We start from the raw sequence: 25478 nt of genomic DNA on the forward strand, positions 1-25478 counted from the left end.
CCCTCCCTAGATGGCAAGCAATCCAATATGTGTTATACATGTTAAAATATAGCACGTTTGCATTGGTGAAGGGGCTTCCGAACCATTGAAAGCATGGTGGCTCTGAACTGTGGACAGTTTGAGATTATAGATTCCTTGAGGGAATCTTTGTACCCAGAGCGTCTACCCATATTTAATAACAGAAGAATGAATCAATGAATCAAGAAGAAGCATTTATTAAGCACCAGCTGTATGCTGCTCCTTAAGTCCTTTTCCTCAATTCTTAACCTGACCCTATCACCATCTTACTCATTAACCTCCACTAGTTCCCCATCGTTGCTCAGAAACGCTTCCATTTGGCAGTTAAATAAGACCCGATCCCAACCTGAGCCTTTCCAGATTGATTATACGTCACTCCTCTCCTCATGCTCCAGACACTCAAACTGGACTCCTTGCTGATCATAAAACCCAAACACATCTGCCACCCCAAGTTCGCACTGACTGGCCATCCATAGCTGGAATGTACTCTCCTTTCACTTCTGCCTCAGAAAAATCCCTTATTTCTTCCAAAACTCAAGCACTGTCTTCTAGATGCTCTCCCCAGCTGCTGGTGCTCCCCACCTCCACCCCCAGAACTTTGCATTTGTTTTGGAGAGAGTTTCTATGTACTCTATTATTATCTCCCTGATAGAATATACAATCCTTGAGAGTAGAAATTGTTTCATTCTTCATACTTGTTCCTCAGTATTTAGCACAAACCTGATACATAGCTGGGGCTTAATAAACGTTTCATTCATGAATGAATAAATTAATTAATTTATCAATTAATGATTAATTATATTATAATTATATAATTTATATATTAATATAATTATGTATTTATAGAATATATATTATATAAATTATAATATATTAAATATGTAAATATATGATATATAATAATATAATTAATATTAAAATAATATATAATAATATAATACAATATAAATATGGTGTTGATTATAATATAATAATTAATAATTAATAAAACATTCATTCATTCTTCCTTTATTAAGAACAGATAGACACTCTGGGTCCAAAGATTCCCTCAAGGAATCTATAATCTCAAAATGTCCATAGTTCAGAGCCGCCATGCTTTCAATGGTTTGGACGCCCCTTCAGCAATGCAGGACCCAGCCTTTGAGAGCAGTGTCCCCTCACAGCCAGCTGGGGATGAGTTTCTCCAGACCTAGCCAGGCTGGCCCTCAGAAGACAGACATAAAATACGTCCCAGTCCCAGACTCTTTCTAGTTTGAGAAGACTTATCTTACTTTAGCTCAGTGGTTCTCAAAGTGTGGTCTAGAGAATCCTGGGGATCTCTGAAACCCTTTTAGAGGGCCTACAAATTCAAAAATAGTTTTTATTTCCAATATGGCAAATGTCTATAAATATAATCCAGATAAACAAAAACTGCTTTGGAGAGATCCTCAATAATTTTTAATAGGATAAAAATACTGAAAACAAAAGTTTGAGAACCACTGCCTTAACTTCTAGTTCACTGGACTATCTCCATGCACAAAGAAGCATCAAAGGAAGGTCCAAATCCTACCTCAGACACTTATTAACTATATGAACCTGGGAAAGGCACTTTTCCTTCCTGGACTCAGTTTCCTTATCTGTAAAACTAAGAGAAATGGACTAACTTGACCACTGAGGTCCCTTCCAACTGTGATAGAAAATGCTTTAATACTGTTTAATATTTTAATTAATGGTTTAATTTGTTTAATACTTTAATACTGTTAAAAATTAAAGAACGTCTCCCTCCCTTCACTTCAATCAATAAATGATGGGATGGGAGGAGATGGACTTTGCAAGTATGGGTGACTCAAGTGTTAATAAATACTTGATATTTAAATTAATTATTAAAATTAATAAATAAAATCCTAGTAAGATAGTACCATTGTTATGTTGAAACAAAATCTAGCAACAAATTTTTTTTGAAGTGCTGAAAGTAAGGGCAGCCTGATGCTCCCCCATGGCATTTGGAGCTGATGCTGTCAACGTTTTACACTGACCAGGCCCACAGCTGGAAGCTTCTTGCTGGGAATTTGTGCCGGGCTTAAACAGACAGCTCTCCCCACGTGCATTGTCAAGGGCAGCCAGACCCGGATCGGCTCGGTAAACCCATGTGGAGAGCCTGGGATTAGAGCATTAATAATAAATTAGTTGAAAGCAAATCAAATCCCCCTGGCTAATAGGCTTAGACACAACCCACACATGTGAACACACATGATATCTGAAACCATTCATGGAATTTGCCCTCCTGGGAGCTGAAATCTGAAAGGGGCTCTCAGCTGGCCCAAGCTTACACAAAGCAACTCCTTGGTACTGAGGGTTCTGCTGGGGTCGGGGAGCAGAAACAGAAGGTTCCGCCCCTAAATCACTTTATTCAGGTGTTGCACAGAAAAAACAGCAAGGTCCACCTGGGCAAAAATCCAAAAACCCCCTTCCATGGGAGCAAGAAGAGTGGGGAGAGAACCCCAGAATAACAGGTAGGATCCTTAAAGGACTTCACCTTCTGGGGTCTAAGTTTCCCCCTCTGAAAAAGGAGAAAGAAGCCTTAGAAGTCATCTAGTCCCATTTTACAGATGAGAAAATCAAGTGCAAGAGAAGAAGAGACTTCTTCATACCTAAGAGACAAATTCATGTGTATTTTAAATGGCAGATCGAGGATTTGCACTCAGGAGCTGGGAGAGAAAAAGAGAGAGAAGAAGAGAGAAGAAGAAGAAGAAAGAAGAAGAAGAAGAAGAAGAAGAAGAAGAAGAAGAAGAAGAAGAAGAAGAAGAAGAAGAAGAAGAAGAAGAAGAAGAAGAAGAAGAAGAAGAAGAAGAAGAAGAAGAAGAGAGAAAACAAGAGAGAAGAGAGAAAACAAGAGAGAAGAGAGAGAAAAGAAAGAGAAAGAAATAAATTAAAAAAGAAAGAAAGAAAGAAAGAAAAAAGAAAGAGAAAGAAAGAAAAGGAGGGATGAAGGAAGGATGCATTCAAACATTTTAGGACTTACAATTACATATATACATACATATGCATATATACACACACACAGTCATTTCATTCAGAGGTTCATTCTTCTCCCAGCAGACCCTGCCACATACCTCAGCTGCCTCCACCTTGGATGTTCCCTCAGCTATCTTGCCTTCTTTTCCCCCTGGAGCATCCCTCTGTCTCCCTGATCTCCCTTTCCCATTGCTGAGTTCCTCCTAGATTCTCTATTTTGAGGAAGAGCCCGGGACCATCCATCCTTCATTCCTCTCCACTCTAACGCTCTGGACTTGGGTTACCTCCCCCTACCTACTTTCAGTTTTTCAATTCCCTTTTATTCAGCATCTTCTTTTATTAGAATATAAGCTCCGTGAGGGTAGGGGCTGTATTCTTTTTGCCCTTTTATCTGTATCCCCCGCCTTTGGTTCAGTGCCCCCAAATAGGAAACACTAGGAAACGCTTGTTGACTTGTGTTGATCATAGCTACAGTGAGACCTAAAGGAGGAAATGTGGAAGTGTATGGGAATATTTCTAAGGACAAGTGTCAAATAATATCATGGTAGAGGTGACAAGGATGCTTTTATTTGAATGCTTTATCACTCAATTAAAAGTGACCAGCAAAAAAAAAAGGGAAGAAGCATTCAGAATTGAAAATAGTGGACAAAAGCATGTTAAAAATCTCAGTTCCCTAATGAGCAATTGAAAACAAAAATCAATAGATTAAACCATAGGAGCCAAAGGAGCACAAGGAACAAAGTAAACAATTCCGTATTGATCAAAAATTTACTCCATGGCTTCAGAAGTAGAGAAACCAAAGGAGAAAGAAAGAAAGCTCCTGAAGGAGGGAAGATTAAAAAAAAAAAAAAGTCATCGTTATCATCCCAAGAAATTTAACACAATGAAAACACAAATTCAATCAAATAAGAGACAGAAAGTGCGCACACCATTAATATCACAAACATCAGAATAGTTTGATTGGGGATGTAACTGAAACTATGATTTCTCTGCAAAAAGATAAAATGATGTATTCTGGATAAGAACCTAATTACTCGCTCAAACACATCACAGTGTTACATGAATTACCAGCATAGCATTTCACCAGCATAAGGTCACAAGCCTGACCTCTTACCTTTCTTAACAGAAGGCATCCCATATCAAGTTAACCAAAAGACAAGAATACTTCTCTGAATAAGGGCAATTACATGTTTTTCTACTTTATACAAAGCATTTGTAGTTGTACCACTTTAAAAAATTCATAAAATTAAAATACTAGGTGAGGAACAAAACCACCTGTCCTAAAAGTAGCAGGAAGACGGAGAACAGCTTATTATTAACTGGTTTGTACTGAAAAAGCTGCCTGAAAGTACCATAACATTTATATTACTTTTATTGATTATTGCAAAGCCTTTGACTTAATTGTGCACTCATAATTTACTCATATTCAAAGTACCATAATATTTATATTACTTTTATTGATTATTGCAAAGCCTCTAACTCAATTGTGCACTCATAGATTACTCATATTCTACAAATATGAAATACATCCTGAAATTCTCTGTAATAATGTATTCAAACATTTTAGGATTTGCACACAATAATATGTGAATATATATATATATAGTAATAATTCTGCTAACTTTAAACCCATTATAATCAGCACTAAAGAGAACTGTGTATGGCCTCTAAAATAAATTATTTAATATGCATGACCCAAATGCATAATTCATTAAATAGCTTCTCTTTCTCTTGGAAATGTCATTTGGAGTCAACAAATGTACCTTAAAAAAAATCAAGGGAAGCCAAAGGTAAAAGATTCAAACTTGAATTCAGATACCAAATAGAAACAAAGGACAAAGTTGATCATTAAAAATACCTTAGTCTTCTTCAGGTAAGAAATATCAGACATTAAGGCAATCAAGGCAAACAAACAATGACACTGTCTATGTCACGAGACTTACTGGCCTCTTTAAATCAAAGTTAAATGGCAAGAAACATTTAAAGAAATTACCACCTACACCAGTCTTAAGATATACTTTTAGAAATGTAAAATCGACTAGGCCAGATTTAAAAAAAAAAAAATACTAACGAAACCCCATAAAAGATTAACCAAACACAGGAAATACTACTTTATGGCAATTGTGAAAAGATAAATGTTCCTTTGTCACATTTAAGTTCATAACTTCCAAAACTACTTTTGGACCAGGAGGACATCACACCACTAAGAAATGGCAGAAGTTGGTAACACATACATGCCAATGGATTTGTTTAACTCTAGATGGTGTCCATAAACAGCTATGATTCTAGATTGGAATCCAAAGTCCATGGACAGAATAATTTGATTGGGGATGTAACTGAAACTATGATTTCTCTGCAAAAAGGTAAAATGAAGTATTCTGGAAGAACCTAATTATTCGCTCAAACACATCACAAATCACAATGTTACATGAATTACCAGCATAGCATTTCACCAGCATAAGGTCATAAGTCTGACGTCTTACCTTTCTTAACAGAAGGCATCCATATCAATTAACCAAAAGACAAGAATATTTCTCTGAATAAGGGCAATTACATGTTTTTCTACTTTATACAAAGCATTTGTAGTTGTACCACTTTAAAAAATTCATAAAATTAAAATACTAGGTGAGGAACAAAACCACCTGTCCTAAAAGTAGCAGGAAGACGGAGAACAGCTTATTATTAACTGGTTTGTACTGAAAAAGCTGTGGATAGAGAGCACCAGCCCTGAAGTCAGGAGGACCTGAGTTCAAATCTGACCTCAGACACCTAACAATTCCTAGCTGTGTGACCCTGGGCAAGTCACTTGACCCCAATTGCCTCAGCAAAAAACAAAAAAACAAACAAATTCTCAAGCAAATGGCTAAGGCTTATTGGATTTTTTGGTTCAAATGGATGGGGGCTTAAAATGACAATTCAAGACCTGGTCTTTGCCAGTAGAAATTACAAAAAAAAATTTCCTTAAGAATCCCAGATATATTGATCAATACAGACTATGCAAGAAAACAATCGAAAGTGTAAAATTTGTTATTATAAGCGGCAAAAACTTAGAACCAAAGACTTAGTCTGACATAAAACATACAACAAGCTGACTATCCTTCATAAATTAAAAACTATTTCCTATATTACATATATAGATCTCAAAATATCCTTGAGAATTCAACAAATAATTTTTTACAGCCAATCATCAAAGATAAGGCTGTTGTCTCTAATTGCCCAGATAAACTAAATTTATAAATATTTTATATTTATATTTAAAGCTATAAAAATTTAAGAACAGTGTTTTTAAAAGATGTCACCCCATCAAATACTCATAATCTTTGAATAATGTAAAATGCAGAAGTATAGAGATAAAGTAATATAAAGATGTCTTAGAAAAGATTATATATATTATGGAATATTATTGTTCGGTAAGAAATGACCAACAGGATGATTTCAGAAAGGCCTGGAGAGACTTACATGAACTGATGCTGAGTGAAATGAGCAGGACCAGGAAATCATTATATACTTCAACAGCAATACTATATGAGGATGTATTATCATGGAAGTGGTCCTTTCCAGTAATGAAATGAACCAAATCAACTCCAAAAGAGCAGTAATGGACTGAACCAGCTACACTCAGGGAAAGAACTCTGGGAGATGACTATTAACCATTACATAGACTTCCCAATACCTCTATTTTTGTCCGCCTACATTTTTTATTTCCTTCACAGGTAATAGTACAATATTTCAGAGTCTGATTCTTTTTGTACAGCAAAATAACTGTTAGGACATGTATGCTTATATTGTATTTAATTTATACTTTAACATATTTAACATGTATTGGTCAACCTGCCATCTAAGGGAGGGGATAGGGGGATGAAGGGGAAAAATTGGAACAAAAGGTTTGGCAATTGTCAATGCTGTAAAATTACCCATGCATATAACTTGTAAATAAAAAGCTATTAAAAAAAGAAAAGAAAAGATATTATATATATATATATATATATATATATAATATATATATATATATATATATATATATATCATTGTCATCATCTTGTTTTCTATTGAAGTTGTGCCATTAGAATGTAAGCTCCTCAAAGACAAGGACTATTTTTTTCTTTGTATTTCCCAAATCTTAGCACAGTTTCTGATGCATAGTAAACACTTGATAAATACTTAAAATTGATTGTTTAGTTGTGCCAAAGATGCTTTTACCGATCTACAAGAAACGGATTTGTATCCTAATCTATTTATTTACAAAAAAGCACTCATTTTATCCATTTGTGTAATAGTTTGCCGGACATTAAACATTAAAAAATAGGAAAATAATCTGTTTTAGGATCCTTTCTATCTGATCTCCATTCAGCTGTAATGAAAAGAATGAGACTATAACAATCATGTTAGCAAGGGTAATGGATATAAAGCCAGAAAAAACCTTAAAAATTATTTACTCTAATGTAACCATTTTAGAGATGAGAAAACTGCACTTCAGAGGGGGTGACTTGCTCAAAGTTACACAAGGACAAAGTGGCCAGAAAGGATCGGAACTCCAAATCCAATACTCTTTTTATCAGACCACGATGTCTTGTGCACATTTCTAGACAACAGAGGAAAAAACCTAATAAATTAGGAGAGACTGAAGAAGTGAGGGGGTAAGATGGAGACTGATGAGTTTGGAAAGCTTCCAAAGAGGAAATGGCAAGAAGGCAGAAAGTAAAAAGATCACCTCATCCTCAGGTAACAGAGCAAAGCAGAGAAGGACTAATGATGAAGCAGAAAGATCTGAAGGTATTAAACAATGGAGGAGAAAAGGAAGCAGCTCCTACAGGGAGCATAATGGAAAACCCAGCAGGGAAGAAAAAAGGATTGCCATGTAGCAGTGAGGGCCCAGCTAAGGTTAGATAACATAACTTTGGAGTAGATCAAGTTGTCAACATGGTGATGTGACTGTCTAAAACACTGTTTGGAAGCTCAGAAGAAGGAGCAGAGAAGGCATATGATGGATATGACCTAGCATTGAAGATTAACAGAATATGAGCCAAGGAATCCAAAGTTTATTGATATTATCTATACTTATATCTATATCACCTATATCTACATCTCTATTTCTATCCATATTATGTGTCTAAATTTATCTATAATCAATATCATCTATATCTACATCTAAATTTCTATCTTTATTATAAATTATATACATATTATATTTATATTGTATATATACCTATATATTGCTATATCATCTATATCTATAATTGATATTAACAAATCAACATTAAATAATATAGATATCTAATAGATATTAGAGACATGGACCTATATAATCTTATTTAAACTTTGTCATAAACCATAAAAGTAGGTATTGTCTCTGTTTTGCAGAAAAAGAAATTGGGGTTCAGACAGACCATGACAAATGACAGTGGATGGTAGGAATAGAAATGACGTCCATTATTTTTTCCCCTACATCAAGCAAGGGCATATCATGTGGAAAAGTTAGAGTAGAAAAAAAATTCATTAAGCTTGCTTCTTATTAGCCTGTTCTTCTGACTCATGGAGCTCTAGCCCATGTGGAAAATCCTGTAGTTAAAGGAAGAAATCCTAAACTAATTCTTTCTATTTTCATCAATATAGGATCTGAAGCAGCTCAAATCCCAAACCCAGAATGATGCATTTCTGCCCTCGGGTAGTACATTAGCGGAGAATTCTTAAAGGGTTGTGAAAGCCTCAGAGGGCCATATTGAATTATGGTATAGCCATATCTGTCATGGCTAAAGATAAATGTAAGTAAACTAATTACCTCAGTGGGGAAGGAACATTAGCATTCACCAATTATCCTCCAAAACCTAAACATTTGTTACTGTGATCATTGTCTTATCTCCTAATCTCAGGTCCTGGCACATCAAAATTTTGATTAAGCTTGATGCCTAGGAAAGATAGGGTGACATGTGAAATCAAAATCATTCTCATTAATTAGTGATTTGTAGGAGTGATGAGTAAAAAGTACAAAAGGCCAGATTTGGTCTCCTAGTAAGAAAAAACTTACTAATTGTTAGAGCCTTGGGAAGCAGAAGATTCCCTCTATTAGAGATCTTCAAACAAAGAATGAATGACTATGATGGGGCTGTAGAAAAAAGGATTAATTTTGGGATGTGGATTGGACTATAAGGCCTCCAAGATCCCTTCCAACTCTTCATTCTGTGAAGGGGCAAGTTACTTCTTTGTCTCTCAATTCTTTTACCTGTAAGAACTGTAATGTAATTATACCTAAGATAAGATAAAAGGGACTTTGTCTCAAAGGACTGAAATTTAATTGTACTTATCAATAGATGAAAACACTTGAATTTAACATCTAATTAGCAAGAATAATTTTGAAAATAGGAAGTTTTATTCTTCCACTGCAGATCCCATTTCAAATTTTCTTGGATAAGTTACCAGAAGGTTTTGCCATTTTGTTCTCCAGATCGTTTTATAGATGACAAAACTGAGACAAAATTAAATGACTTGCTTAGAAGCATACAGCTAGTGTCTAAGACCAGACTTAAATTCAAAAAGACAAATCTTGCTGACCTTGGTCCCTACACGCTATCCATTGCACATCTATCTGTTCCATCTAATAGGAAGCTACTACCAGCAGCCACATTGCAGATGAGTTTTTCTCATTTACTGTCACACCTTGTTGCTCTCACAGAAATACCAGTAGGTTTTCTTCTTACAGGAGAGCCAGTGAAAAAGTAGATTTTGAGAATGCCTTTTGGGTAGCATAGCCCAGCAGATTTCAAAGGAAGAAATCCTTTGGTCATTTATTTATTGGCAAATGTCTCCTAATCATAATTTTGAAATAAGTCTTCAAATTGATCCCCAATTATCCAAGAAGTTGGCTGCAAAGCCTATCTCCCTTCTCGTTTCAAGTGCATTACATTTTTGTTTGGACCAAAACTTTTGAATTTTATTAAATCAAAACGATCCACTTTATCTTTTGTGATCTTCTCTACCATTGTTCAGTCATGAACTCTTCCCCACCCATAAATCTTAAAAGTAATTTCTTCCTTGTTCCTTGAATTTGCTTACGATGTCAACTTTATGTCTAAGTTATGTACCATTTGGCGTTTATCCTGGCAGAGCAATGTAATATAGTCAGGTTTAAAACCCAACCCTGACATTTACTGCCTCTTAGGCAAATTAAATTAGTTCACTTCTCTGGCTTTCTCTTCCCTCCTATATAAAATGAGGAGCTTAACCTATACCATCTCTAAGGTCCCTTCTAGCTATAAATCGCATGAACTTGTGAAATCGAACCATTCTGACTCTTGAGCTGGGTCCAAGATGAAGTCTCCCGTTCATTCACTTGACCTGGATTTGACAGTTCACACGCTGATTAAATGCCTTGAGGTGGAGGGGCTTTTAAGATAAAACCCAGCTTTGTCCCTGCCCTGGAGGAGCTGACATTTGGATGGCAGAGGCAACAGGTAAATCTCTAAGTCCATATAGGATATATAGTGTTAACAGGAAGTGATCTTAGAAGGAAAACCCCTGGCTGTGTTTGGGAGGCAGGAAAAATAGCCTATAGGATTGGGGCTGAGTCTTGAAGGAAGCCTGGAGTTGGAGAAGCAGAGGAAGAACATTTCAAACACGGGGGACACAGGGGATGGCGTGTCTTGTGTTAGGTTGCTTGTGGCTGGATTGTAGACTGAGGAAGGGAACAAAGCAGAAGAAGGCTAGAAAGGTAGGAAAAGGCTAAGTTGTGAGGGCTGTAAGTCTCAAAACGGATTGTCTATTTGATCCTGGAGGTAATAAGACTCTCAGTGGATGGGGAAAGTCAGGACTTTGTTTTGGGAAAATCACTTTGGCTGCTGAGTGGAGGTGTATTTGGCACTGGGAAAGGCTTGAAGCAGGAAAATCAATTTGAAGGCTATTCAATATTCCAGTTAAGAGGCGATGGGTGTTCATCCCGGTAAAGAGAAGGGAAACTGAGGTCCACAAAGCTGAATTGATTTGTCCAGGATGGAACAATCATAAGTGTCAGAGATGGTCTCAGAACTTCTCGACTCGTTCTACCTCTTGGGCTGGCCACAGAGTGAAATAAAGGGAAAGAATAGATTCTAGAGACTTGGCAAGATTTGACAAGTGATGAATGAATGAAAAAAAGTATTTATTAAGTGCTTACTGACATATGAATACCTCCCCCCAAAAAATCATTGATTTTTTAATTGGTAAATTAATTAATTACCAAGCTTAATCCTTATAGGAGAAGGTAGCACATTAGCCAGGAAGGAGTATTTTGGTTTGGAAAACCATAGGGTAATTGATTGGCACATCCTTTTCAGGAATGGGCATGTGGATTTGAACACTTATTATGACCAGAGCACAGGGAAGTAGAAACGGTGTGGCTGGGGTGGTATGACCCGGGCAAGAACGCCTAAGAATACTGCTGGCGGTCTCTGGGTCTGGTTGGACACGGAGAACTCTCATCAATCAAGAACCCAGGGCTGGAGTGATAGCTCAGAGGTGGAGTCCAGAACAAGGCATGAAAAATAGCCTCAGAGAACATGCTGAGTCCTGATTTAGAGTTAAAAGGGGCTTTGGGAACCATGGATGCGAACCTTTCATTTACAGATAAGTACACTGAGGCACCAGGCATTAAGTGCTTTGTCCAAGGCCATGCTTGGATTTTGATGGGCGTGCTCTCTTGTTTCCCTTTGGTCTTTGTGCCCTCATCGGCACAAACAGGGAAGATGAGAACACAGCAGTGAGGGAGAGATGGAGACGTCTCCTGACCATCCTACAATCCGCCCTCGGATCCCTTACCTGCCACCATCGGGAGTGACTCAGGATTACAGGATGCTCCGTCACCACTGGCAAAGCTCCCAGCTGCCAAATGGATCCAGCCATCTCAAAGTTATTGGCTCCTTCCTGCCTGCCCGGCTACATTCTAGGGGCTGCAGAAACATCATTCATATTCAGCCTGTCACTGGGAAGTGTAGTCTCCCTTTTCCAGATATTAATTAGTCTTAGGAGACTTAGAAGCAGGGTGGAATTAACTCCTTCACTCTACAGATGAGGAAATGGAGACCCTGAGGAGGGACATCACCCAGCTGGAAGAATCAAGGTTTGAACCTTGGTCCCCTGGTTCCGAATGCCTTTGCCGTTCCCACCGCCTCTGACCCATGCAGGTTGTGTGACCCTGGACAGGTAACTTAAGCTCTCAGCAGCACAGGTAGCTTCATTGCTAGAGGGAATTTTCTTACCAGAAGTCCTCTGTACCAGGAAAATGACCAATAAGAAGAAAAGCATCCGATGTGATTGGGTTTCTGATCAAAATCTTAACTCTCCTGGGGCAATTGGGGTTTTGTCTCAGGATGTCACTGATAGTGTCTTTCCTTCATCCTTGCTTTCTTCTCAAGCTTCCCCCTCCCCCAGCATATACCCTTCATCAGGATCCCTGGTCCTCTCATCTCTCCACCTTCTCTCACCTTCCCCTCCACCTGTAGACTTCAGCTGAGGGTGCCTTCCTGGCAGAACCTAACTTCCCAGTTATGGCTCTGCTCCCTTACAGATACAACAATAATAATACTTTATATTTACAAAGGGCTTCGGGGTTTATGGAGGGCTTTATGTATGTGTTCTCTTTGGATCCCCAGAAACCCTAAGGGGTAGATGCTACTATTATGCTCATTTCACAGATGTGGAGACTGAGGCAGACAGATTAAGTGACCCGCCCAAGGTCACTCAGCTAAGTGTCTGAGGCAGGATTTCCATTCAGCTCTTTCTGACTCCAAATTCTCTTATCTGCTTCACCATTTAGCCGCTCTAGAGGGATGCACAGAAATCACTTGTGCCTTTCTCACCTAATTAGGCCATGGATGCTCTGGCAACATGAAGGTCCAGCAGGAAAGAATTACGGTGACATGGGGCAAGTCGGCTCACTTGTAGGAGGTTACATTTCCATCTGTAAAACTGAGATGTTGCTATCCCCAAGACTAATTTAAAAAGAAGCTGGAAGTGAATTCACGGGTGGAAAATGTGGCTCTTCTTGATTTGATCACACAGCACATCCTGGTGCTGAGGGAGGCAAGGATCTCAGTTCAGACACTTCGACACTAGAGCCCCAAACACCTTCACTAATGAGTCCCAGAAGCACCTGCGGCTTGTCAGTGCCCCAGGATATTCCATCACCTGCTCTCCGCAATGATAATAAGATCCCTTCCCAGATGTCACGCCGCTGGGGCCTCTGGGATTATCTCCCAGCAGATGAGGGGTGACAACATTGTCCTGAAAGCAATGACCTCATTCTCAGGTCAATGACGGGTCTGCAAAATCTCAACAATTGTGTCAAACGAAACCTCCAATTTGTACCCGAGGCAATCCAGAGACCCATCCTGACTTCTCTACCAGCGCCAGGTCCCCAAGACGCTGCTCCACACGCCCAGGATGATTAATAACAGTCAGCAACCTTTTATTAAGTGCTTACTGTGTACCAGGTATTGTGTCAGACTGTGGGATTCCAAAGGCAAAGGTAAATACATAATCCCTACCCTCAAGGAACTGACAGTCCAAGGGGGAGATAGTTGGGTACACACAAAATACATATAGTGGAAATGGAAGATAATTTCACTAACCACTGGGGGAGAGGAGGAAGTAAAAAAAAAAAGTCTCTTTCATAAGGTAGAATTTAAATGGAATCTTAAAGGAAGCTAGGGAAGCAAGGAGGCAGAAGTAAAGAGAAAACTATAGGACTTCCAGTGAAAAGGCTTTCTCCAGTTTGGCTTTTATTTCTATGATGCGAATTAGGTTTGATGTTTTTTTCATCTGTCATGTCAGATTTTGGAGGGGTCCTGATATGAGAATTTATGTGTGAGGAACTCCTGGTGTGAAAATACCCTTCCCTGCGGCAGATGGGCCATTTCCAGTCTTAGAGAATTACCAAGCTCCCTGAGAGGGGTCAGAATGGGTCAGGGGCTAGACCAGCAGCCGGTGACTCCAGGATTCCAGTGCTCCTTCTTGATTAATCACACCGTCATGCCTCTCTGCTGGTGGGGTTACCCACTCCCTTTAAAACCGGTTCCATGGTGCCAGCAAAATTACAAACAGAAAATTTAAAAATAAAACTATCCATTTTTTAAAAGCAAAACATGATGAATTGAAACAAGATGTAGCTTGTGTCAATAAAAGGGGAAAGAAAAATTATGGGACCCGCATATGAGGTGAGTTTATGGATAACAAATAATTTCTGAGTTGCTTGTGATATTATTTGATTTCATCTGAAAATGTAAATTTTTTTCTAAGTTAGCTCGCTGGAAGGCTTCCATTGGAAGGACCCAACCAAATGAAGGTTTGGGACCTGGTGGCCCCGAAGGTCCCAGTCAGCTCTAAGCCTGGGATCTGTTGGCTTCTGACCCACGATGACATTCACCCAGCCTCCACTCATGGACCTCCAGTGTCTGAGGATCTCACTATTTACCAAAGCGGTCTATTCCACTTTAGGGCAGCTCTGAATATTAGAAAGTTTTTCTTTACCTCAAACTTAAATTACCATCATCAAAATTGCCCACTCTGCTCCCAGCTCTGCCTTGGGGGGCCAACGAGAACAACTCTGATCTCTCTCCCATGTGACACCCCAAAAGTCGATCACGATACCCCCCAGAGCTACTCTTCTCATATCCCCAGTTCTGGATTGAAGGCCCTTTACTATATCCTGGATGTTCCTGCCCCCTAGCTCCAAGCCCAGTGCCGGGCACATGGTAGGCACTCAATGAATATTTACCGATTGATCACCCTTCTCTGGATGTCCTTCGGGGCCGTCCTTCCTAAAATGGGACTCCCAGAACCGAACCGATGCAGTTATAGGAGGGCACAGACATCTGAACTGTTCCCTCCTTATCCCTGGGAGCTGTAAGCCTCTTAATGCAGCCCATTTTTTTGGTACTTCCAAAAATGACTCCTGCTGGTTTGGGACCAGAAGTGATAGATATTTTAAAATTCACCATGGCTACAAGGAGTCTTGAATAATTCCATGGAATGTCAAGGATATCCCCACTGCCACAGTGGAAGGAGATTAGAACCCAGGTAATGTGCCTGAGGATGTGGGCCAAGGTTGGCTACTTTTGCCCGCCTTTGTTCTGTCCCAGCCTTCATCCTTCCCTCCAGAAGGGACCCGGAAGCCAAAGGCCTGGATTTGATCTCTCCCAGGTGTGGAGCCCTTCAAAGCACAGAAGGAAAATGTGGAAGTCATCAAAAAGGAATGCTGCAAAGGGCCACCCACTAAGCTGAGGGCAGCAAGGGGGTACCATGGTGCACAGAGTGCCCGGCCTGGAGTCAGGAACTCATCCTCATGAGTTCAAATCTGGCCTCGGACCCCGCTAGCTTGGGTGACCCTGGGCAGGTCCCTTAACCCCGTCTGCCTCAATTCCTCATCTGAAAAGAGCTGGAGAAGGAAATGGCTTAATAAATGAAAGACTTGGTTCTTCTCAGTGGTTCAATGATCCAAAGCAATCCCAATAGATTTAGGACAGAAAATTCCATCTGCATCCAGAAAGAGAATTAAGGAGACTGAATTTAAATCAACACATGCTGTGTTCACTTCTTTTTTTTTCCATTTTTAAATCTCTCTCATGGTTTTTCTCTTTTGCTCTAATTTCTCTTTCCCAACATGATTCATAAAGCAATGTGTGTTAAAAATAAAGAAAAAAGAAAGAAAAAATATTTCTAGTGAGGGAGGACCTACTAGCTCTCAAAGCATTCCTTTCCACTAATGGACAGCTCTGATTTTGAGGGAGGGACCTCTCCTCTCCACGATGGATTTCTCTGGAACCCTTGCATATGTGCACACACACACACACACACATGTCCCTCTCACCATCAGCTCCATTGCTTCCAATTTCTGTCCCCTGGGGCCCAGCTATTCCCTATTCCCCATGGCATCCCTTTGGATACATACCCCTTGGATACATACAAGATGAGTATGCTGAACTGGGATTTGAAACAGGGCTGTTTTTTCATTCACTGAGCCTTAGAGTTAACCTGTTCCTTCAATATCCATTTATTAACTCCTTTTCCCCACCAAGTTTTCCCTTCTCTAGGCTAAATATGTCTAATTCCTTCAATCAATTCAAAACTGACTGTAGATACTTGCTGGGAAAATCACTTTAACCTCTGCGTGCCTCAGTTTCCTACATCTGTCTCAGTTACCTCTGCATGCCTGATTCCTCCATCAGTTACCCCTGCATGGTTTGTGTGAGGATCAAATGAGATAATATTTATTAAGCAATATGCAAACCTTAAAGTTTCATACAAATTCTAGCTGTGATTATTATTATTGTCATTAATCAATTTTCATATGGCTGACCTTCAATAATCATGACCATTGTACTTCGTTAGCTATTTTATTAAGATTTCCTCCCCCCACATCTAATTAAATACAATAGTAAATATGGAGCCAATAAATTTTGGGGGGACTTTCCCACCTCAGTATCTGCATAGCCCTGAGGTCCCATTCAAGACCAGGATTTGAATTCCAGCTCTGCACATGTGAGTTTGGCCCCGTTCTTTGAGCCTCAGTTTCCTTACTTGTTAATAAGAGGGAGCTCCTTTATTCAATCTTCTATAATCTTATTCCTCTTCTGCAACAACTCCTGCTCTTACAAGTACCTAGAAAACCCCAGTCCCAGATTGCCTCCCATCCTAGGATGTTAGAGTTCTTCAGAGACCTAATAATTTAAGCTAACCTCCTCATTTTACCTAGGAGCAAACTTGAGAGGGAAGTGAGTGTCCAGGTCATACAGCTACTCTGGATCAACCCAATGGTGTCTACACTTGCACCCTTAGTCCAAGAGATCTCTCTTAAATCTCTGCATTCAGAACACAGACCATTTCAAATTCCATTTTTTTTTTTGATTCAATATTCTGCAGGGAGTTGAGAGAATTGTCTCACTAATCAAACTCCTGGTTTGGGAGCTGGATGAGACCTTAGAACAGTGGCTCTCAAACTTTTATTTTCAGTATCTTTATCCTATTAAAAATGATTGAGGATCTCTCCAAAGAGTTTTTGTTTATCTGGATTATATTTATAGACATTTACCACATTGGAAATAAAAACTATTTTTGAATTTGTAGACCCTCTAAAAGGGTTTCAGAGATCCCCAGGATTCTCTAGACATACTTTGAGAACCATTGCAAATATCATGCACTTCAAAGGATCATTGATTTGGAGCTGGAAGGAATCATTCTTAGAGATCACCTAATCTGATCCATTGGTTTTACAGAAAAGGAAACTGAGTCCCAGGAACAAGACTGGTATGGCTAAACTGGGATTTGAACCCAGTTCTTTCATTCATTGAGCCTTAAAGTTAACATGTTCCTTCAAAATCCATTTATTAAGCACCTCCCACATTCCAGGCTCTGTGCTCAGCACTGGAGAAACAATAGTAAGATACAGACAGCCCCAGTCCTGAAGAAGCTTATATTCTCACCCCATCCTCTCTTTAAAAAGCTGTTGACCTTTGACATGGAGAATTCCAGTCTCTGTAGCCCTCATTCTAGCCCTAGAAATAGACTCTCAAATGAATTTATTGATCAAAATAGGCCTCCCTATCACTAGCAACCCTTAGGTAGTCCACGCTAGTATTTCTGCAAGAGTGCAAAAGATCTCTCTAAGGGTGTCTTCCTTGCCACGGATGAGCATAAGGAAATGGAGTGGCCAGAGGTATTAGGGCCATTCAAGGGCAGGGCACCAGCTCTAAAGCTCAACCACATGCTGGCTTCATCTATGAAAGGCAAAGTGTCAAAAAGGTTGAAACAACTGAAAAAAAGCTTTGTATTTGAGCCAGGTCTACGCTAGCAAAGATGTAGGAACTCGTGACTTTTAGGAGCATGTCTTCATGGATTTAGCTTTAAAAGGGCCATCTACATTTAAATTCCTCATTTTACAGATGAGAAAATTAAGCAGAAGAGAAGAGGAGAGACATTTTAGGTTCACAGATTTAGCTTTGAAAGGGCCATCTAAGTTTAAATTCCTCACTTTACAGATGAGAAAACGGAAAAGAGAAAAGACATTTTAGGTTTTTCTAGTAGTGAAAATTCCAAGATTACTGGACAGAGCTCCTTTGAGATCATAAATTCAGAGCAGAGGGGAAGGAAGCCAAACTCATAGAGTGATGGCAAGATCATATTCCAAAGAGGAATCGTATAGGGAGGTTCCCCTCCCCCAATTTGTCCCTAGCTCCATGGACAAGCTAATGGTTCAGATATGCAACAAGACATGTCTGATCTAAGACATATTTGGCCCTCATCCAGATCACTCTGGGCTCAAATAGAGTTTCAGACAGAGTCAATATGACATTAATAGGAAACGGTTCCATCACTCTTGGCAAGACAGTAGGGCAATCTGGACTGCTGAAATCAGGGTATTTTCTAGTTGGCCCATGAGGAATAAGAGGCAAGAACCAGGAAACTTGATTCTAACTTGCCAAAGCAAGGGACTTGAGTTCCGGACAATGACTGGACTTGGGATCAGGTGAGCCTCAGGATTCCTGCACCCTAGGGCCTAAAACTGTACCAGAAAAACTGGTTTTCATAATCTCCCTGGAGAAGTATAGGATCTCAGATTTAGAAGCCCAACCCAAACCTGAACAAAATAGTCAACAAATCATCACCCAGTATTTCCTTGAAGACCTCCAGCGAAAGGGAACACCCCCAAGGCAGATAATTACAACTTTTGGGTAGCTCTTTTTTTTAAGGCAATCACATTAAGTAACTTGTCCTGAGTCACATTCTAGTAAGTGTCTGAGGTCAGGTCATCCCAACTCTAGGGCCAGCACTCTATAGACCGTGTCAGCTAGCTGCTCCAGCTTTCTTTGCCAAAAAGGCTTTCCTCATACCGAATCATCAGTGAGAGGTTGTTGAAAACCCACCTGCCATATCCATTATATTCATAACGTTAAAGCTAGGACCATCCAACTCAACCTCTCATTTTATAGATGAACAAACTGAGACCCGGAGAAGTCTCAGTGGTCAAGTGACTTGTCCATTGTCCCACAGGCAGTGAATGACAGAGGCGGGATGGAACGCATTGCCTTGGACCCCTAATCCAGTGCTCCCACCCACTATGGTATTTTAAATCTGGTATGGATCTAGACTTAGATCAGGGAGGGGAACAGGGGCACCACATCATCCGTGTTTGTTAAATTGAATTGAATTGCCTGTTGATGTGTTCTTGGCTTGATTTTTAAACTAAGAATGATGGGGAAAACTCTTCTGACCAGCTGGGTTTTCAGGAACTTATATTCAATTTAGGCCACCATTAGGCCAGTCAGAATGCCTGGAGACAATACAAAAAGTGATGGCTATGGAATCTGAGGATCTGGATTCAAATCCTGCCTTTGTCAGTTACCACCTGTGTGATCTATGTTGTCACTCAACCTCCAGGGGCTATCCATCCTTCATTTGTAAAGTGAGAGATTGGGCCAAATGATCTTTAGGATCTCACCTACATTTATGATCCTAAGAACAACAACAACACAAAAATTTAGCACCCATTAGACGCAAGATACTATTCTAATCATAATCAAACAAAAATGAGATAATCCCTGTCCTCAAGGAGCCTATATCCTAAAGAAAAAAACATATATATAAATAATTGAATAAAAAATGTACATAAATTAATTAATTAAAGTAATACTAAAGTATTGTAGGTCTGGCATACAGTAAGCACTTAGTAAATGCTTTTTGGTCAATTGAATGAATGATATTAACAACTGAAGGAGGGGGGACCTAAAAAACAAAATTAAGGTGATTGTGAGATTTTCCTTTATATCCTACCCCCACGGTGAAATTGAAAGTTCTCTGGATGGAGATAGGGGTGGGGTTGGGAAGGGATACGGAGGATCCAGTACCTCTTAGTGCTCTGTGGGTACTAGTAAATTGCATTTCAAACCTCAGTTTCCTCATCCATGTAATGGACGTGATAAGAATTATACTAGATGCCAGTGGTTATTGTGAGGAAAGCCTTTCTGTTAAGAAAAAAAAAAAAAGCCAAGAGAATTGTGGCCACTTGTATAATCTCCCAAAGCTTTAGAAATAAAGAAGCCCAGAGCCAATCACTGCACTTCTTAGCTGGATACTCTGCCAGGTAAAATTGTCTGGGTTTGGCTTCCTCATCAGTGGGTCTGGATTTTTATAGGGAGCCGCCTTTAATCTAGAACTCCTCTCCCTGGACTGGTTCCTTTCAGTTACACAGAATTTCAGAGTTGGAAGGGACCATAGTGTCCATCTAGTCCAATCCATACCAGAAAAGCCCCTGCATTCATTGCTCATTTTCCAGTTGAATGACCACACCAACTACCCAGCTAGACCAAAAAAAAAAAAAAAAAAAAAACTGAGACAGAAGCTAGCATCCATGTGCTGATTCACCCATCGTCCAGCTACATCACCCACTTCTGCTTTGGGTTAGTTTTGCCCAGGCCAGCCAGGTAGGATCTGAGCCAGACAGCCTTCTTGCCATCATCTTGAAGCTACTCCGTCTCGGAAGCCCCAACCCCAGCAAAGCAGCCCTCATACAAAGGGGATGGGAAGCGTGTCCCAGGCTAAGCTGCTAGATAACCGAGAATCACAGCTGACAACTCCCGGAGGGGATCTCAGAGGGACCGGAACAGGGAAGGGAGCCCAGAAGCTTTGCCCAAGATGCCCCCAGCCCCCGCGCGAGGTTCTGGAGGGGAGGCGGCAGCACACAAAGAACCAGGTCCTTAGTCAGGGGGTGACCCGGGGCTCCCCGCCCCCAGGAATCGCCCGCCAGGGAACGCGTGAAAGGGACGAGACCATCCCGCCCCCTCCCCACACGCCTGTGTAACCCTTCCCCACCTCAAGCCCCAAAGGTTTACTCACCGACATGAGTGATCACTGTGGCCAAGCGCTGGGTGAGCTCCTGATGGGACATTTCGTCTTCCTTTAACCAAAAGAGCATTTCACAGAAGCCCTCCCCAAAGACCCTCTCCGATATTAACTAAAGACGGCGATGGGACGTGTTTTAAAGGGGGCCGGTGCTGGGGATGCTGAGGCCGCCCGCCCGCTCGCTCACTCACTCATCCAGGCACAAAGACAGAACCACTCCCAGCTGACAGGGAGATCTCTGCTCTCTCCAGCCTCTCACTCACAGCCGGGGCGTGAAAGCCATTGCACGGGATGATCGCCCCCCAAAGAAAGGAAGCGAGCAGGCAAAAAGCCCCCCCAGCAGCCTGGGGAAGGGGGCTGTCCGAGCACGCACACAGGCGCGCGCACACGCGCACGCACACGGAGAGATCTTGGGGGAGATGAAGGAAGGACAGGAGCACTCCCCAGCTCGGAGTTGGCGGCGCGTCTCTCTCCCGCCGCTCCTGGGGAGCTCCTGTTAATTGTGGTCCTCAAGGCAGCCCGGGGCCAGGCTGCGGGAGCCGGATCGGATGGCAGGCACCTGCCTCCAGGGACGCTCGGGATGAAGGATGCTCTGAGAGTGCAGAGAGCAGCAGAAACGCCGGGGCCGGGGCCCAAAAGGGGACTGGAGCGCGGGGGCGGGGGAGGCAGCCGGGAGGCCTCCTGATGGGCAGCTGGCGGCCTCTTGATCCCGCAGCCCAGCCCCACCCAGCCCAGCCCATCCCGGCCCAGCCCGAGCTCTCTCGCCTGCTGCCTCCCCTGGAAGCCCGCACCAGGCTGGGCTGGGCAAAGGGGCGGGGCCTAGGGCTGGGCGGAGGAGGCAGGAGGCAGGGATGCTGGGGCTGCCCGGGGAGATGCTCTCCCTTCCCAAACTCCTCCTCCCTTTGCTCGCCTGGGAAGCTGGGTCCCCTCTGGCACGCGTCTCTCCCGGGAGACGGTCTCCCCCTCCCTTCCCGCAGCGCCCCCAAGTCGGAGCTCACGGCCTGGGCACTCGATGTCCGGCTGGGGGAGAGGGGCGGGAGGTGGGGGGAGGCGTGCCAAGGCTGGGGCCAGGGCGTGGGGAGGGGCTGCCAAGCCTACTGCCCCACATCCTCCCTCCCCCTCCTTCCTCTGTCTGCCGTCCCCGCCCCAGTTCCTGCGGAGGAACAGCTGCGAGGAGGGGGCTAAGGTGGAGGGGGAAGGGAGGGAGGCTGGGGCGCCTACTTCCAACGGAAGGGGGCTTGGCTCGGTTTTAGGGGGGTCATCTCCCTCCTCGATCGAACCCCTGTCCCAGGCACCTTCAGGAGAGGGGATGAGCCTGGATCTGAAGAGGGGACCCTCACCCACGGGCTCCTCACACGGCTAGGGGCGCCGTTTTTTCCTGTCATGGTTTCCTTGGAGAGGTGCTGTCAATCTTCTCCCATACACACACAAGCCCCCGCGCTGCAACAGCACATACGATCACACTGTAAGAAAACATGGGTGTGTACGTGGGCATGTGTGCGTGTGTGTGTCGGTGTGAACCAATGTACAGGCTCCCCCAGCCTCCCTCCCACGTGCTCGCACACATTAATTGTTCATTGATGTACAGTGTATGTAGCTAAGTTTGTGCACACTCACACTAGCCTCCAAGACTACACATATCACACAGGGAGGAGACCCAGGCAGATGTGTGGTGGGTGTGTGTGTGACACACACACACACACACACTCCAAGTTTGGTATCTATCTGGTTATATTCTCTTACACACACCCCCCAACCCCACTACATACACATCCATCAGAGAGAGCCCTGCACAGCTGTATGTAGTGTGTGTGTGTGTGTGCATTTATACACACACAGACACAACTTCCACCCCCTTATTACACAAACACAAAGGAATCACACGGAGGCACAGAATATGGAATATGTACCTATGCACAAGCGAACCATCTCACGTTTGGACCATATACATATCACACACAAATACCACATACATCATAAAAAACACTGGCTGGTGGATGTGGGGTGTGTGTGTGTGTGTGTGTGTGTGTGTGTGTGTGTGTGCGTGCGCACACATGTGTTCGTGGGCATAGAGCCCCTTTCTGATCACACAGAGAGCAGTCCTGTGTTTCTTATAGCTGTATACACACACACACACACACACACACACACACACACACACTGTTTTACAACCAATCAGTCGATTTGTCCACAAGCCTTTATTAAAAGTTTAGCAAGTGCCAAGAACCCTGCTATTTTCCCACCTCTTTCTTCACAGCTCAAGCCAGGTTTCCTGCCCCTTTAAGGGGGCAAGCCCTCCAGGAACTCCCCTAGAGCCCTGTTAGTTTGTAGGTTGCTGTACATGGAACACGCAGCCGAAGGACTCAGGCCCAATCCTGGGCAGAAGAGGTCACCAGGGTACCTCACCAAGCTGTCTACTTGGTGCTAGAGAGCATTGGGAGTCCCTGTTGTTTCCCGAGTTGAGGCTGACAAGGCCCCTTGACAGCTGTGTTAGATGGGCCGGCATGGTGGGGAAAGGCTCCAGGGAACCGCAGAAGTTGAGTTTGAGGGTACCACGATGACCACCTGGCCCTATCCATCCGTGAAAGGAATCACCGCTGTAACATAACCAACAAGTGGTCGTTCATGGTCTGCTTGAAGAACTCCAAGGAGGCTCTGTTTGAAGAACTCCAAGGAGGAGGTGTCACTTCACTTCTGAAGAGTTTTAATTAGGGAGTTTTTCCTGACTCCAAAACTAAACTGACTTCTTTGGAGCTTCCATCGCAAGTTCTGATTTTGCCTTCTGGTACCAAATAGTACACGTGTGATCACTTGTCTCCATGACAGCCCTTTAAATGTTTGAGGACATCATCTGTAAACTACAAGTCTGATTCTTTCCTCTGATCTTTAAATGACTGAAGGCAGGAAGATCAATTAGAAAGCCATTGTAAAAGGCAGAAATTTCAGTAGTTCTGAACTGGAGTGGGAGCCAAGTAAATGGAAAGAAAAAAATAGATGTTAGAGAAAAAGATATAAAGTGAGAGAGACAGAAACAGAATCCAAGAGAGAGAAAGACAGAGACAGAGAGAGACAAAGAGACAGAGAAATGGAGGCAAAGACAGAGAAAGACAGAAACAGAAAAAAGTTGGAGGTGTGAAAACAAGATTTGATAATCAATTGGATGTGAAAGAGTGAGAATGAGATGATTCAGGCCAGTTCCAATGGTCTTGTGATGAGGAGAGCCATCTGCACCCAGAGAAAGGACTGTGGGAACTGAGTGTGGATCACAACATAGTATTTTCACTCTTTTCCTTGTTTTTTGCTTATTGTGTTTTCTTTCTCATTTTTCCCCCTTTCTGATCTGATTTTTCTTGTGCAGCATGATAATTGTGGAAATATCTATAGAAGAATTGTACATTTTAACATATATTGGATCTAGGGGAGGGAGTGGAGGGAAGGGAGGAAAAAAATTGGAATACAAAGTTTTTTTAAGAATGAATGATGAAAATTATCCATGCATTTGTTTTGAAAATAAAAGACTTTAATTTAAAAAAAGAGAAAAAAAAAGAAAAGTGAGAATGAGGAATCAAGGATGACATCAAGAACAGAGAGAGAGTAGTGCCATGGAAAACCCAAAGAGAAGAGATTATTCAGTAGAAGAGGCTAGTCCATAGTGCCAGTTGCTACAAAGGGATCAAGAAGGAAGAGGATTGAACAAAGTTCATTTGATTTAGCTATTAAGAGATCCTTGGTAGCTTTGGAGGGAGTTTTCACAAAATGAAACCAGACTGAAGAGGATTCAGAAGAAAGTGAGAAGAGAGGAAATGGAGAATCAGAGCATTGTAGATTTAGGGCTGGAAGGAACCTCCGTGGCCATCTAGTTCATCCCTGTCATTTTATAAATAAGTAAACAGAGACCTAAAGATGGAAGTGGCTCACCCCAAATGACACATATAACTAAGCGGCAAAGGGGGCCCATGAATCCAAATCTATTGCTTTTCCCACCTTACCACCTTGTAGTAAGTGTAGATGGCTTTTTCAAGGAATATAGCTGAGAAAGGAGGAAACATCTAAGGGCAAAACTTGAAGGGATGAGATGATTTAGTAATTTTTTTTAAGAATAAGAGATAGTTGTATTTGTGGGTATCTGGGAAGGAACGCATGGATAAGAGTTTGAGGATTGGAAGGAGAGCAGAGATAATATTGGGGAAAACTTACTGCAAAGGGAAAGGGATACAGAGATTGCTCTTTCAGCCTCTTTTTCATCAGAGACTCCAATGATAGTGGGGAATAATGCCACGGGATTCTGAGGTGAGAAAAAGAGGGATGGTTGAGGGAATGGCTTCAGTTTTCTAAGTGAAGAATGGGCCAAGGTAAAGAGTTTGTCATCTCATTCATGTCCCCTCTTTTGTTTTATCAATTCCCCCATTTTGTGTATAGGAGTTTCCATTTCATAGAGCAGAACTATGTGGATTATATTGGTTTTACTGGTCTCAGTTTTTGTCAGCTCAAAGAAGGCAAACTCCCTGAGGATGAGGGCTATTTTCTATTTTGTTTTTGTGTCCCTTATCTTAACACGGTGGCTTATATACTGTGAATAATACATGCTTGTTGCAAATATTAGG

At 41.8% G+C, this 25478-nt stretch overlaps 1 protein-coding gene across 1 annotated transcript in view; it reads right to left on the minus strand.

Annotated features, from left to right (window-relative positions):
• The window catches only part of MCF2L2 (MCF.2 cell line derived transforming sequence-like 2), a 333832-nt gene extending 312230 nt beyond the window's left edge, over positions 1 to 21602 (minus strand). The window contains exon 1 of the mRNA XM_051983253.1: positions 20869 to 21602. Coding sequence (XP_051839213.1) covers positions 20869 to 20947 — 79 coding nt within the window. The 5' untranslated portion in view covers positions 20948 to 21602. The remainder of the gene's footprint in view (positions 1 to 20868) is intronic.
• Between the last annotated feature and the right edge of the window lie 3876 nt (positions 21603 to 25478).

Source organism: Antechinus flavipes, chromosome 3 (assembly GCF_016432865.1).
Source record: "Antechinus flavipes isolate AdamAnt ecotype Samford, QLD, Australia chromosome 3, AdamAnt_v2, whole genome shotgun sequence".
In the NCBI taxonomy this organism is placed as follows: Eukaryota; Metazoa; Chordata; class Mammalia; order Dasyuromorphia; family Dasyuridae; genus Antechinus; species Antechinus flavipes.